At 42.1% G+C, this 16159-nt stretch overlaps 1 protein-coding gene across 1 annotated transcript in view; it reads left to right on the top strand.

Annotated features, from left to right (window-relative positions):
• The first annotated feature begins 1811 nt into the window (after positions 1-1811).
• LOC145390675 (putative RNA polymerase II subunit B1 CTD phosphatase rpap2) overlaps positions 1812-16159 on the top strand; it is a 206318-nt gene continuing 191970 nt past the window's right edge. The window contains exon 1 of the mRNA XM_080265468.1: positions 1812-1885. Within this exon, the coding sequence (XP_080121594.1) occupies positions 1812-1885 (74 nt within the window). The remainder of the gene's footprint in view (positions 1886-16159) is intronic.

Below are 16159 nucleotides of genomic sequence, written 5' to 3'. Positions count from 1 at the left end.
AACCTCCCTGTTCTTCACGACCTGTTTCCTCTGTTATTAACCTAACACTGTCAATAAGTGTCCTGTCATACTTTTCCTAGTACACCAAGAAGACAAATGCCCCTATGATTTCCACAGACTTCTTTTTCCCCTTTTCCTTTATACAAGGGAATAATTATACCTGACTTCCAAGCCTCTGGGACTCTGCCTTCCTCCCAGGCCAATCTGCATGTCTTCCACATCCATTTTACTGATATCTCCCCCTCATGCTTCAGCATCTCACCACACACTCCATCATTTCCTGGGGCTTTCCCCATTTTAACTTTCTTCATTGCTTCCACAACTTCCTTCCTGCTGATTTCTTCCTCTCTTCTCATCTCCCTCCTTCTCCCAGCCATTCCCCAGCCCCTTATACTTGCATCTCTTTATGTTCAACAGTTCCTTAAAGTTTTCTCTCCATCTGCTCACTTTTTCTTCCTTCTCCACTAGAATCTACCATTTTTATCTTTCACTCTCCAGCTAACTTCCTTAGCACCCTGTCTGAATCTCTTTACCTCTTTCCAGAACATTTTCTTGCATTCCCTCCACTTTACACTCAAGTTCCTTCCAAATTCCTCATCCTCTCTCATCTTACTTTCCTTACTAATCTTTTCACCTCTCTCTTCCTCTTTACATATAACTCTTTCTTCCGTCTCTCAAATTCTTCCAGGCACCTGTTTCTCATCTACTCACTATATGCTTTCTTCTTTTGTGCCACAGTCTCTCTCACCTCTTCATTCCACCATGCTGTTCTCTGCACCCCCTTTTGTCTTCTCTTCACCCCACACACCACCTCACACTTCACAGATTTTATCTGTGAATATCTTGCACACACCTTGTACATCCCCCATCTGCTCCAATCCATATTTACCAAATTGCTCTTCCACTTCCCTCTTATATTCTGCCATTTTCCCATCCTATTGTAACTTTTCCACCCTCTTTGTATGAACTACTTCCTCCTGTCCTTCCCTCGTTTTGTTTCTCCATTTTATTTGGACTCTGACCACCACTTGGTGGTGGTCAGAAAGTCCACTCCCCCAACCTCGGTATACTCTTTCATCCATTACACACCTTCTCATCCTTTCATCTCTACACACATAATTAATCATTGCTCTCCGTTCATTCAGTTCACCACCCATTCTTCTCATCACTTGCCACATATACCTATGGATCAATTTATGCCTGAAGAGGGTATTAGTTATCACCTACCCCCTCCCAGCACAAATGTCCACTAAAGCACTGCCATTTTCATCTATCTCTGCAGGTGCACCCCACTCACCAGCTACTCCATCCACCTTCACACTCACTTCTTTTCCATTCATATCTCCCATCAGAAACACTCTGTCATTCCTTTCAAACTTTTCCTTGCACCCTTCCACATTTGTCCAAAACCCTTCTCTCACTCTGCTTGCATGATCTTGCATCAATCAGGCAATCAGATTTAAAAAGAGGAACCAGATGGTTATCATGGCATGCTGCACAACATTATTGTGAACAATTTGTTCATGATCACCCCAGTGGATCACTGTAAGGTATCAGGTTATAGATATAATTTGTATTCCTGAGCTTTACACTTTTGTCCTTTTGCTACTTCTTTTACTTCACTCAGTGGTGGAAGACAAAAATATTATGGCTCTTTATTCTTCTCATATTACTTCTTTGTGATAAGTACCAAATTCTTGTATTAATTTTTTCTGCAGCTCAGCTTTTAAGACGAAAAGATGTAAATATTTTTCCAAGTTAAAGTGGACATAGTATAGTTATTAATCTTATTGTTATGTTGCAGTGGTGGGATGGCTGAAACAGCTAGACACTTCAGAGCCTCAGGTGCTGCTACCAGGCAAAAAGCTGGTCATTCTTCCAGAAGGTTAGTTTTGTGTGATAACAAGAATAAATGAAAAAGAAAAAAAAAAAAAGTGATGTCTTTGGAGTAAAGGAGTTGAAAGGGACCTTTATAGAGAATGGATCTGAGAAAATCCTGAATGACTGCACAACTTGGTAGTAAAGTTACCAAGGTAATTAAAAGTGTCTTTTTTTTATTAATCATATTTTATAATATTACATTTCTGCTGTGAAATCCAAAGTAGGTCAGAGAGAAATTGTTTATTTAAATTTCATTGCTATCTTTAAAGCTGGTTCCTCCAGTTCGCAGTACCATTTATATGAAAAATTTGTTATATTTTTGAACACATGCTAGACTTGCAGCTAGAAGTGCATTGTTATTGCTGTTATTGCTGCATCATTCTGCAGGGGGAGATGGTGGTCATATGTTTAGAGGGTTGGTCTTTTGAAAAAACACAGGTTCAGTCCTGGGCTGGGTCATGGAATGTTTGATTTACAGACATTCTTGACGTAACACTGTTCCTTGTGTAAATACAATCATGTTAAGTGAGAGGTGTACCCATTCCACAAGACAGATTATCTTCTCAGATAACAGAAAAACCATATTCAAGGCTGCAAATAATTATCAGATTGATTTTATTTTGTGATGTTGATGTCTATCTATCTATCTATTGCCAGACGCCTCAATCCCGTTTGGGGTGGCCACAAACAAATCGCCTCCAAGTCGCCCTGTCCCCCGCCATTTCACTGCCCTGCTCCCAACTCACACCCCCCTCTCTCATATACCTCTCCACCCCATCCCTCCATCTCATCCTCGGTCTCCCCCTCCCTCTTCCACCCTCCACCTCACTCACATACACTCTCTTCGTCAGTCTTTCACCCTCCATCCTCTCCACATGGCCAAACCACCTCAGTGTGTTCCTCACAACGCTTCCTATCACATCCACATCCACACCACAACGCTCCATTATATCCTCATTCGTCAGCCTGTCTCTCCACGTGACTCCACAGGCTCCTCTTAAATAACTCATTTCCACTGCTCTCACTCTTGACCTGTGTCCTTCCAACAATGTCCAAGCTTCACTTCCGTACGTTAGAGTTGGTATCACAATACTGTCATGTAGTAACTTTTTTACTTCCATGCTCACTTCCCTGTTTCTTATCACTGCTTTCAAGGAACCAGCAACCTTTCTTCCCTGCTGAACCCTTTCAAGCACTTCACCCTCCAAACCTCCATCCTTACTCATCACACTACCCAAATACTTAAACGTACTCACATTTTCCAATTCCTCACCATCCAACCTCGCTGTACATTCACTGACTTCACCTCTCTCAAAGACCATCACTTTACTCTTCCCTACATTCACCTTTAGGTTCCGTTTCTTACACACTCTCTCAAACTCATCCACCAAGCCTTGCAGCTCCCCTTCGTCTTCACTCAACAACACAGTATCATCTGCAAACAACAGTACAGGGAGTTTCCAAATACTATCCTCTCTCACCAGGGCCACTCCAACATCCACTACCCTACCTTGTACCTCTTTTATTACCCCATCCATGTACAGATTGAACAACCATGGAGACATGACACATCCCTGTTTCAAACCAACTTTCAAAGAGAAAAATTCACTTAGTTCACCATCCACACGCACTGCAGCCTTCGCACCATCGTACATACTCTTCACAGCATTCAACAACTTCCCATCTACTCCATATATTCTTAACACTTTCCACAATCCTTGTCTATCCACCCTGTCATATGCTTTCTCCAAATCCATGAAAGCCGCATACAACTTCTTTCCCTTCTCTAGAAACTTTTCCACTAAAGATCTAAGAATGAATATCTGATCTACACAACCTCTTCCCTTCCTAAAGCCTCCCTGTTCTTCTCCAACTAATTTCTCTGTTCTTTCTCTAACTCTGTCTATAAGTATCCTACCATACACTTTTCCTATTATACTAAGAAGACAAATGCCCCTATGATTACCACACACTTCTTTTTCCCCTTTTCCTTTGTACAAGGGAATAATTATACCTGACTTCCAATCCTCCGGGACTCTACCTTCCTCCCAGGCCAATCTGCACATCTTCCACATCCATTCTACTACTATCTCTCCCCCATGCTTCAGCATTTCACCACACACTCCATCAATTCCTGGGGCTTTCCCGATTTAACTTTCTTCATTGCTTCCACAACTTCTATCCTACTGATTTCTTCCTGTCTTCTCACCTCCCTCCTTCTCCCAGCCATTCCCCAGCCACTTATACTCGCATTACTTCCATCCTCTACGTTCAACAATTCCTTAAAGTGTTCTCTCCATCTGCTCACTTTTTCTCCCTTCTCCACTAGTAATCTACCATTTTTATCTTTCACTCCCCTGCTAACTTCACTTCCACCCTGTCTTACTCTTTTCACTTCTCTCCAGAACATTTTCTTACAGTCCCTCCACTTTACACTCAAATTCCTTCCAAATTCCTCATCCACTCTCTTCTTACTCTCTCTTACTAATCTTTTCACCTCTCTCTTCCTTTCCACATATAACTCTCTCTTCCGCCTCTCAACTTCTTCCACGCCCCTATTTCTCATCCATTCATTGTATGCTTTCTTCTTTTGTGCCACAGCCTGTTTCACCTCTTCAGTCCACCACGCTGTTCCTTGTTGATGTATCAGCATATATTAAATGTTTAAGTTTTAAGCTTAAATGTGAATAGTGAATAGTGATATGTTATGTGACACATTTTCATATGTTAATTACTGTATAATGGAAAATGTGTTGAGTGAAATGGTGTTCAATGAGGCATAATATTCAGTGATCCCTTGGTTATCTTGCGTAATTGGTACCAGACCTAGTGTGTGATACTGATATTTCATGATACCAAAAGCACAGGACCTATGAATTTATCTTAATCAGTGTTGGGCACCCCACTCATAAAACCAAGTCTTTGCTCTTATAACAGTTTATACTTAATGCATACATACATACTGTTATGATCAGTATCAGAAACACACTTAGGCATGTTTAGATTATCATAATAGAAGGTGAAGAAAAGGCACAATAAGGAAGAAATACATACCATAGAGAGACCTGAGGTGGGCTTGAGGTAAGGGTTTTTGAGGCTAGGGGATGGAGAGATAGTGGTTCCCATGACCTGGGATTACTCCTTGAGTAGGGCCTCATCTTTGAATCTCTCAGTCACCAGAAACCACAGATATTGCACCATCTTTGTTGGCAGAAACAAGCTCAGGTGCATGATAATGATGTTTTTTAGATGAAAAATGCATGATAACAGTAGGTGTGCAGATTTTCACTTTGCGCCGATAATGTAAATCGGTATGACCAAGTGTGCTATAACCAAGGGACCGCTGTACTGCACTGTGTTTCAGTTATTTTACTGAACTTCCATAAGAACTGCTGATGTGTCATGAAAACATAATGAGCATTGCCGTCACACCAATCCATAATAAGACAGCTACAACATGTGTTCAGTATGAATGGTGGATATTAATGCAGAAGTGCTGACATGTGAAGGTGTGTAGCATGTAGGAGAACTGGTAGACCTCAGGTAGTGGACAGTCAAGTTTGTCCCCAGAATCAGACATACAGTAAACTCTCAGTTCTCTGGCATATAGTTGGCAAGGGGATATCGGAAGGTGACGTACTGACGGATAGTGACTCACTACCCGCCAAAACCTCCCCAGAGGAGGTCCAACCTCCCTTTAAAACCCTACATCTGTATTATATAACTTTTGTAGTGTAGAAAAAACAACTTAAACAATAAAAAACATGATAAAATTAATTTGTACTGTAGAGGGGATCCAAGTGTTACAAGTGGTTCCAGTGTACATAGCCTTTGGGAAAAAGGGGGTTCGGTGGTTGACCACCACCAATTTTTACCTGTAATGTTATGTAAAGCCATTTTAAACCAGAATAAAGGTTACATCCAAAACACACATTCAGTAGGCCCTACTTGCTTACCTGTTATTTGTTTGTACGATATCCAGTTAGGTGTACATAGGGATATGTTTTCCATGAGAAAAGCTGACATTGGTAGATCCTCTCTATTTTTTACACACTTTTCCTCTTCCTCATTTTCTCTTTACATCTGCCTTTCCTTTCCTTCTGCTGTTAGTTCTGTCCCTCTCTTATATTCATTTTTTACTTGCATCCAAAGGTTCTAAAAGAAAGCAGTTGAATGAGACATGTTTACATAAGACCACATAAGCAGTAGAGAAAAATAAGAGGGGAAAAAGACAGCTTGCATTCCCCTGTCAGTGATGGAGACTATGTTTTCCTAAGTTGATACAGACAATTTTAGTTTATGCAGCTGACACAAGTTGATACAGGCAATTTTAGTTTATGCAGCTGACACAAGTATTACTGTTCTGTCTGTCTGTCTGCCTATCTGTCTGTCTGTCTGTCTGTCTGTCTCTCTCTCTCTCTCTCTCTCTCTCTCTCTCTCTGTTCTTACCTAATTGTATCTTTTCAGGAATGAGCCAAGTTCATACTGTCCCATTTATTAAACCATTTTTTTCATAGTGTCCTTAAATTTGTGAATAATTTTGGCATACACTGTTTCATTCGGTAGTGCATTTTCCTGATCAAGTGTGTGTGTGTGTGTGTTCTTACCTAATTGTTCTTACCTAATTGTATCTTTACAGGAATGAGTCAAGCTTGTACTGTCCCGTGTCTTAAACCATATTTATCGTACATATCCTTAAATTTGTGAATTGTTTTGGCACACACTATTTCATTCGGTAGTGCATTCCACCGATCAATTGCTCTGTTTGGGAATCTAAATTTCCTTATGTCTTTATCACCTCTCATTTTATGCAGTTTTTTGCAGTGTCCTCTTGCTGATGCTTCCCCATACATTAAGTAATCATTTATGTCTATTTTCTCCTTCCCTGATATGCATTTATATAACATAATCATGTCACATCTTTTCCTTCTCTCCTGTAGTGTTGGTAGATTCAGTTTATTTAGTCTCTTCATAGCTTAGATCCCTTAAGCTTGGTACCCATCTTGTAGTGGCCCTTTGAACTTTTTCAATCTTGTCTATGTGTTTTTTGAGATGAGGACTCCAGACTACTGATGCATACTCCAGGGTTGGTCTGATGAATGATGTTATTATCTTTCTTAGCATGTCATTATTTATGTATGTAAACGCTATTCTCATATTGGCAAGCAGTGTACAGTATACATGTTCCGTACCTTCTCACTGATGTGGTCAGCTGGAGATAGTCTGTTATTAATAATCACACCTAGGTCCTTCTCTCTTTCTGATGTGTATAGGGTTTTATTTCCTAATGTATAATCCTAATCAGGTCTTTTTCCACTTTTACCAAACTTGATTACATGACACTTGTCCACACTGAATTCCATTTGCCATCTACTGATCAATTCATGAAGTTTATTTAATTCTTCCTGTAGCTCTTTACAAGAGTCTGTGTTAGTAATTCTCCTTTGTATTTTTGCATCATCTGCAAACATATTTAGATAGCTTTCATTTCCAGTGTTACTGTCTATATCATTTATATACGCTAAAAACACGATTGGTGCCAGCACTGAGCCCTGTGGTACTCTACTAGTCACTTCTTTCCATGATGAGTAATTTCCCCTTAGTACTGTTCTCATTTTTCTTTTCATGAGAAAATCTTGCATCCAACAATACAGATTGCCTCGAATTCCTCCTTGATGGTACAGTTTCCATAAAAGTCTTTGGTGTGGTACTGTGTCAAATGCTTTCTTGAAATCTAAATATATACTGTCCACCCATCCTTCTCTTTCCTGTAATGTGTCTGTTACTCTGCCATTGTAGCTCAACAGATTAGTAACACATGATTTTCCTTTTCTGAAACCAAACTGACTTTCTGTTACCATACTGTGTTCTTCTAGGTGATTTACCCAAGCTTTTCTTATAAGCTTTTCTAATACCTTGCTTACTTCACTGGTTAGTGATACTGGTCGGTAGTTAAGTGGATTTTGTCCATTCCCTTTCTTGAATAAGGGAACAATGTTTGCTTTCTTCCAAATATCAGGTAGTTTACCTTGACTCAAGGATTTCTTGAAAATTAAAAATAATGGCTTACTTAACTCCTTTGTACATTCACGTAGCATCCAACATGAAATTTCATCAGGACCATTTGCTTTTCCTTTGTCTAATTTACTTATCTCCTCCTGTATTTCTTTTTCTGATGTTTGTATATCTGGTAGTATGTGTGGGCATGCGTGTTCCACATAATCCCCGTCAAAATTTTTTTCCTCAGTAAAAACTGATTACCCCCCCTGTGGCAGGGGGGATACAACCTGGCTGCGCTATGGGGTGGTACTGCTACTCTGCGGCCAGGTTGTGTTAGGAAGAATACTGCCACCGTATTCCCTGCGTGTCGTAAAAGGCGACTAAAAAGGGCGGGGTGAGGGGACTAGGGACCCCCTCCTCTATTTTTTAGTTCCTAAAAAGAGACAGGCCAGAGAAAGGGATGGGGGATGGAGTTATCCCCGTACCCTGAAGATTGGGTCTATGAATGTGCGTGGATGTAGTACGATTGAAGCTAAAAGGGAGGAGATTGGGAGAATGTTTGTGAGAAGAAAGTTGGATGTGTTAGCTCTGAGTGAAACGAAGATGAAAGGGAAGGGAGAATCTATGTTTGGAAGTGTGAATGGAAGATTGTCAGGTGTTGATAGAGGAAGAGCAAGAGAATGTGTGGCCTTGTTAGTGAGTCCGGAAGTACAGAAATGTGTGATTGAATGGAAGGAGGTGTCATCGAGATTGATGTGGGTGAAAGCGAAATTTGAACGTGAGTTGTGGGTGTTTGTGAGTGCATATGGGCCTGGTAGTGAAAGGGATGAACAAGAGAGGGAGTCATTCTGGAATGATGTTGAGTGTTTGCAGAGTTTTGGAGCGAAAGTGAATGTGGTAATGATGGGAGATCTGAATGCTAGAGTGGGAAATGTAGCAGTTGAAGGCGTAGTTGGTATGCATGGTGTGCCTGGAAGAAATGAAAATGGGGAACGAATGATAGTGATGTGTGTTGAGCGAGAGATGGTGATTGGGAATACGCTGTTTGAGAAGAAAGATATTTATAAGTATACATGGGTGAGACAGGAGGGTGGAAGGGTTGTTGATAGAGCTTTGATGGACTATGTGGTTGTGTCTAGGAATGTAATAGGAAGATTGTTGGATGTGAGAGTTCTGAGAGGGGAGGGTGGAGGTATGTCTGACCACTACCTGGTGGAGGGAAAGTTAAGAGTAGGTAAGAGATGGGTGAGAGTTAGAAGGGTTAGGTGTGGCAGGGAGGTTTTGAAAGTGAGTGAGTTGGATAAAAGAGAGAAAAAGATAGAGTATCAGGAGAAATTGAAAGATTAGTGGAACTCAGTGAAAGATCGGGAAAATGGCAGTGTGGAGGAGGAATGGCAGTTGTTTAAGACTGCTGTGGTGGGGCATGCAGAAGAGGTGTGTGGTGTGAGACGTGTGGGTGATGGTGTAAGAAAAGGAATTGAATGGTGGTGCGAGGAAGTAAGTATGGCCGTGGCTGAGAAGAGACGTGCATATGAAGTGTGGCTGCAGAGGAAGGATGAGATGTCATATGAAAGGTATAAGGAAAAGAGGAATAGAGCGAGAAGGGCTGTGCGTGATGCTAAAGTGGCAGCAGATGAGAGGTGGGGTAGGCGGCTAACAGAGAATTTTCAACAGAATAAGAAAATGTTTTGGAAGGAGATGAAAAGGGTGCGAAAGGGAGAGTCTGGGAAGGAAGAACGGGTAAAAGCAGAGGATGGAAGGATGTTAATTGAGATGGATGCAGTTAGGAAGAGATGGGCAGAGTATTTTGAAGGATTGTTAAATGTAGAGGAGGAAAGGGTGGCTGAGATTGTTGCGGATGGAAGGGTACAAGGAATAAATGTGTTGGGAGAGTTGAATGATTCTTTGATCACGAAGGAGGAAGTGGAGAAGGCAGTAAAGGAGATGAAAACAGGGAAAGCTGCAGGTATGGATGGGTGTGCTGTGGAATGCCTGAAGGGTGGTGGAGTGACTATTGTTAACTGGATAGTAAGATTGTTTAATGTGTGCTTTGAGAAAGGTATGGTGCCAATTGACTGGGCAAGTGCTTGTGTGGTCCCATTGTATAAACGCAAGGGTGATAAGTATGAATGTACTAGCTTTAGGGGTATAAGTCTGTTGAGTGTTGTAGGTAAGGTGTATGGTAGAGTGTTAATTATGAGAGTTAGAGAGGGTACAGAGGGAGTGATTGGTGATGAGCAGTGTGGCTTTAGGAGAGGGAGGGGATGTGTTGATCAGGTGTTTGCTGTGAGACAAGTGTGTGAAGAGTATTTAGCGACAGGCAAGGATGTGTTTTGGGCATTTATGGATTTAGAGAAAGCGTATGATAGAATTGATAGGGAGGCTTTGTGGACTGTTTTAAGATTGTATGGACTTGATGGTAGGTTACTAAAAGGGGTGAAAAGTTTTTATGTAAATAGTAGAGCGTGTGTAAGAGTGGGAAATGCTGTGAGTGATTGGTTTCCCATGAGAGTGGGGCTGCGACAGGGATGTGTGATGTCGCCTTGGTTGTTTAATATTTACATGGATGGTGTTGTAAGGGAGGTGAATGCAAGAGTTTTAGGTGGAGGTCTGAGTCTGGCTAATGTTGATGGTGGAGAGTGGAATCTGAAGCAGCTGCTGTTTGCAGATGATACTGCACTGGTGACTGATTCAGTGGAGAGATTGAGACAGTTGGTAGAGGAGTTTGGAAGGGTGTGTGAAAGGAGGAAATTGAAAGTAAATGAGAATAAGAGTAAAGTGATGAAGTGTACAAGGTTGATAAATGGTAGCGGGATGAATATAGTTTTGATTGGCGACTTGCTTGAGGAGGTAGATTGTTTTAAATATCTAGGGTCACATGTTGCTGTGGATGGAAGAATAGATGCAGAAGTGAAGTTTAGAATAAATGAAGTAGGAAAGGTGCTGGGAGGAATGCAGGAAGTGTTTAGATGTCGTTCGCTTAGAATGGATGTAAAGAGAAGGCTGTATGAGGGTGTTGTGGTACCAACTGCGTTATATGGGGCTGAAACATGGAATATGGGTGTAGCAGAGAGGAAAAGTTTGAATGTAATGAAGATGAGGTGTCTGAGGAGTATGTGTGGAGTGATGCGTATGGATCGGGTGTGAAATGATGAAGTGCGAAGGAGAACTGGAGTTGTTCGGGAGATGGCTTGTAGAGTTGAGCAGAGGGTGTTGCGATGGTTTGGGCATATGGAGAGAATGGATAATGAGCGATTGGTGAAAAAGATAACTAGGTCTGATGTGAGAGGTGTAAGGCTGGGAGGAAGACCACGAATAGGATCGATGGACAGTGTGAAGAGAGCGCTGGTTGCGAGAGGGATGTCTGTTGAGCAAGGAAGAGTGGCTGTGTGTGACAGAAATAAATGGAGAGAAATTGTGAATGAATAAGCGATGACGCAGCCCTGAGGGGATGTTCTCCTGCATTTGTTCTGATCAGCTAGTCAGGTCAGGTGCGGGTAAGGGGATGGGTCTGTTATGATGTGGCAGGGGTAAACCAGTTCAGCTGTCGGGCCCTGCTGTGGATGTCACTGATTGCATTGCGCAGTTGACCCTTGTGCGGTGTGGTGCGGTGAGGATCTGTCCATTCTCCCCTTTGGGGCTAAGATGTGAATGAATGTGTTTGAATGGATGAGTAAATGGGGAGTGTGTCGTCCTGTCTCGGCTACCTCCCTTTCCTTGGGGGAAGCAGCCTAGGTATATAGATAGATATATAGAAAAACTGGTTGGAAATTCTTGTTTAGTGCTTCACAAATATCCTTCTCTTGTGTATAGGTGATTCCATCGTCCATAATGGATTGTATTTTATCTTTTACTTTGGGTTTGCTTCTGATGTAGCTGTAAAATAGCTTTGGTTGATCACTACTTTTATTTATGATATCCTCCTCAAACTGTTTTTGGGCTTCCCTCCTTATTCTTGTATAATCGTTTCTTGCCTGTTTGTAATTATTATATGCCCTTTCACTATTGGGTCTTCTTTATCTATTCCACAACAAATCTCTTTTTCTTTTGATTTTTTGCATTCTGTATTAAACCATTTCTTTATTTTCTTTTCTGCTTCTTTGTGCTGTGGGATGTACTTCTGGACTCCTGTTTCATAAAGTTCACAGAATTTTTCATATATAGCATTTAAATCTTGTCCTCTAAGCTCCTTTTCCCAAGCAGTTTCCAAGAAGTACTTCTTTAAGTCATGATACTTTCCCTTTTTATAATTTAGGCTCTTTATGTAACTTTCATTGCTGTTGTCTGTGTCATATGCAATCCAGAAATTGCAATTTGGTACTGCATGGTCGCTTTTGCCGAATGGAGGGTGATATATTAAATTGTCAATATCGTTTTCTTGCCTAGTAAATATGATATCTAGCATTGAGGGCACATCGAGTCCTCTTTTTCTGGTGCTTTCCCCTACATGTTTCGTTAGGAAAAACTCTTGCACAAGATCCAGGAGCTTTTGGTCCCAACAGCTTTCTTGGCTTATTATATCTAGAGTATTCCAATTTATATTTGTATTAAAATCTCCAGTTAGTATAGTTCTTTTCGATTTCTCTTCCATTTTATGTAGTAATGCTCTTAAACTCTGAATTGTATTCTCTGCCAGGTCCTCGTATTCGTCTCTTTCCCATGTGTTTGATCTGGGTGGCTTGTACAAATTGGCTACAGTTACTTTCCCTTCAGATGTATTTATCTCTACTGCAATCAGTTCTACTTGGGAGGGTATATCTAATTCTATTTCTTTGACTTTTAGATTTTTCTTAGTTAATATTATAATTCCTCCTCTTTTTTTTTAAGTTCCTATCTCTTCTCCATATATTATATTCCTCTAAGTTTAGGATGTCATTTGAAAGATTTGGTATCCTTGGTGTTAATTTTGTTTCAGGTAGGCATATTATATGTGGTTCATTTTCTCTGACATAATCATTCATCTCTAATAATTTAGATACCATTCCATCCACATTTGAGTTTCGTTTCGTTTCGTTTCGTTTTTAAAGGCTCCAACTTGCTTGCATGTGTCAGCCTTGGTCACCTAATGGCGGCTGTCCACGCTGCACGATCCATTGCAGCCTCCCTGTTCAGTCCCTTAACCCTAAGGTCACACTTAATGACCTCGTCCCATGTCTTTCTCGGTCTACCCCTCATAACCCCACCCCCAATATTAACACTTCTCACCTTCCTCACCCAATTATCATCCCCCATCCTCTCCACATGTCCAAACCACCTCAATCTACCTCTCCTCATCACAACACCAATACACTCCAGTCCCATCCTACCTTTCAACTCTTCCATTGTAAATCCAGCCCCTCCAGGCCTTGGACGCAGGGACGCAGTGCACATCCACCTAATCATTGTCATTTCTGTACGTCTGAGCCGGCGAATGTCTTCCTCCTTCACTGCCTAGGTCTCACTGCCATACAGCATTACACTCCTAGCACATGCTGCATACAAAGACCCCTTAGCACATAGGGAGAGCCCTCTCAATGTCAGGTGAGGCAAGAGCTCCCTGAACTTCTTCCAACCACTTCTCACCCTAGCCACAGAGCTAGCTCCAGCCCCACCTCCAGCACACAACATGTCTCCCAAATAACAAAACTCTTCCACACACTCAAGAGATTCACCAGCAAGTTCAATCCTTTCACGTCTGACAATCTCCACCTGCTCACCCCGGCACGCCGTACACGTAAAATCAGCATTATCTCGCAGTCTACCTCTGATACCACTACATCTCTTATGCACCCATTTATCACACACACCGCACAGGATGGAATTACTTCCCACGCCCTTGTGGCAAACTGCACATGGCCACTCTCTCTCGTCTTTGACAGTACCGCCACCAACCCTAGATATCATCACTTTTGTTTTATATGCATTTACTCTTAAACCCTTTTGCCCCATACCATCTCTCCACTTCCTGAACCTTTCCTCCGCCTCCCTTTCATTCTCTGCAATCAACACCAAATCATCAGCATACAACAACTCCCACGGGAGTCCGTTTCTAAAGTCACGTGAAAGGGCTTCAAGTACCATGATACACAACATGGGACTCAAGACTGACCCCTGATGCACACCAACATTCACGGAAAACTCATCACTCAAATCTCCATTCACTCTCACTTGGGTGTGAGCACCCACATACATGGCCATAACCACCCTAACCAGCCACTTCTCCAAGCCAAGCTTTCTCATTGCCCACTTCACCACCTCTCTAGGGACTCTGTCAAAGGCCTTTTCCAAATCAACAAAAACAAAATAAAGATCCCTTCTCCTACCAATATATTTTTCCTGAAGCTGTCGAACAATGAATATGGCATCAGTGGTCCCCCTACCTGGCATAAACCCAAACTGCATCTCATCAATATTCACTCTTTCTCTAATCATACCTTCTAAAACTCTCTCCATTACCTTCATTATCTGATCTAAAAGCTTTATACCTCTATAATTTCCTCTTTCCAGGGCATCACCCTTCCCTTTATACACATTTACAATTACACTCTTCAGCCAATCATCTGGGACAACACACTCATAAATAATCCTATTTATCAGGTCAGTGACTAAACTCACCCCTATATTGCCTGAGGCCTTCAACATTTCAGCAGTCAACCCAGACACACCTGCTGCCTTCCCCACCCTCATCCTGCCTATTGCCTTACTCACAGTAGCAGTTTCAATCAAAGGCCAAGGGCCAGACACTGGATCTGCTGGCTCTAAACCTTCCCTGTCCCAGTCAGACTCCTCATTCAACAACCGGTTATAATGCTCTCTCCATGCATCTTTAATATCCTCACTGTTCACCACTACCCTTCCTTCATCATTCTTCACACACTGCTCACCTATGATATCCCGATTATCCCTCTTCACCTGACCTGCCACCCTAAATATATTTTTCCTTTCCCCATGATTTAGGTTATCAAGTAATTGTCTTTGTGACTCAGACTTTGCCCTGTATACCTCTCTCCTAGCCCTACGCTTGGCAGCCAAATATTCCTCTTTGCTACCACCCTTCTTCCATTCCCGGAAAAGCCTTCTTTTCTCCTTAATTGCAGCTTCTACACCCTCATCCCACCACCAAGTTACTTTATGTCTTGGTGGTCCTCTTGTCCAGCCGCATGTTACATTAGTAACTCTCAAGAAATTGTTCTTGAGGGCTCTGTACTGTTCATTAACGCCTCTGTCTACAGCTCCCTGTTCAGCCACCACTCTCCTCAACTCGCTTTAGAAGGCATCCCTTACTACTTGGTTTTTCAGCTTCCATATTTTCCTCCTAGGTACATAAGTCCTCTTTTTCATCACTTGTTCTTTAAGCACCATATCACAAATCAATAGTTTGTGCTGCTGCACACACTCCTCACTTCCTATAACTTTAACATCCCTCACTAACTTCCTATCGGCCCTCCTAACCAGAAAATAATCTATCTGACTACTATTTCCCCCAGACTCATACGTAATTAACCTACTGTCTCTTTTCCTAAAATATGTGTTGCACACAATCATGTCCGTTGCCTCCCCAAACTCGAGTATCCTTTCCCCTTCTGCATTCCTTAGACCATATGCACATCCCCCATGCACTCCTTCATAACCTTGTGCTGCTTCACCTACATGACCATTTAAGTCCCCTCCCAAAATCACTATCTCATCATCCCGCATACCACCCACTACACGTATTAAATCATCCCAAAATCTATCTTTCTCTGATTCATCCAATCCTGCCTGTGGAGCATATGCCGATATAATCACAGCTATTCTTCTTCCCAACAGAAGTTTCACTTCCAATATCCTATCGCTTACTCTCAAAACATTCGTAACATATTCCACCCATTTCTCCGCAACCATCACACCAACACCTCCATATCCGTCTGTCCCCCTCTGCCAAAACAACTTATAGCAACAGTCCTTCCTAACAATCTTTCTGGCTGATCCACCCCTGTACCGGACTTCCTGCAAACACGCCACATTCACCCACCTCCTACTGAATGCCTCAACGACTTCCCCTGCTCTTCTCCTCAAACTTCCCACATTCCATGAACTCACCCTCATCCCCATGGGTGATTTACTGTCCTCAGGCTTGCTTTGAAACCTTTTTTGTTTTGTCATCTTCAGTATTAATAAATGGGGACAGACACAGCACAGGTCCCACTCACTGCACAATCCCAGGTCCAGGCAATGGATCTGGGACCCCTAGCCCACCAGCTTACCAGTGGCTGTGGTAGTGGCCTCGGGGCACCCTGCCAGGACAGCTGCAGGGACA

Source organism: Coenobita brevimanus, chromosome 15, assembly GCF_032717465.1.
Source record: "Coenobita brevimanus isolate Jiangsu-jjx chromosome 15, ASM3271746v2, whole genome shotgun sequence".
Taxonomy (NCBI): domain Eukaryota; kingdom Metazoa; phylum Arthropoda; class Malacostraca; order Decapoda; family Coenobitidae; genus Coenobita; species Coenobita brevimanus.
This window is presented reverse-complemented; position numbering and strand designations above follow the sequence as displayed.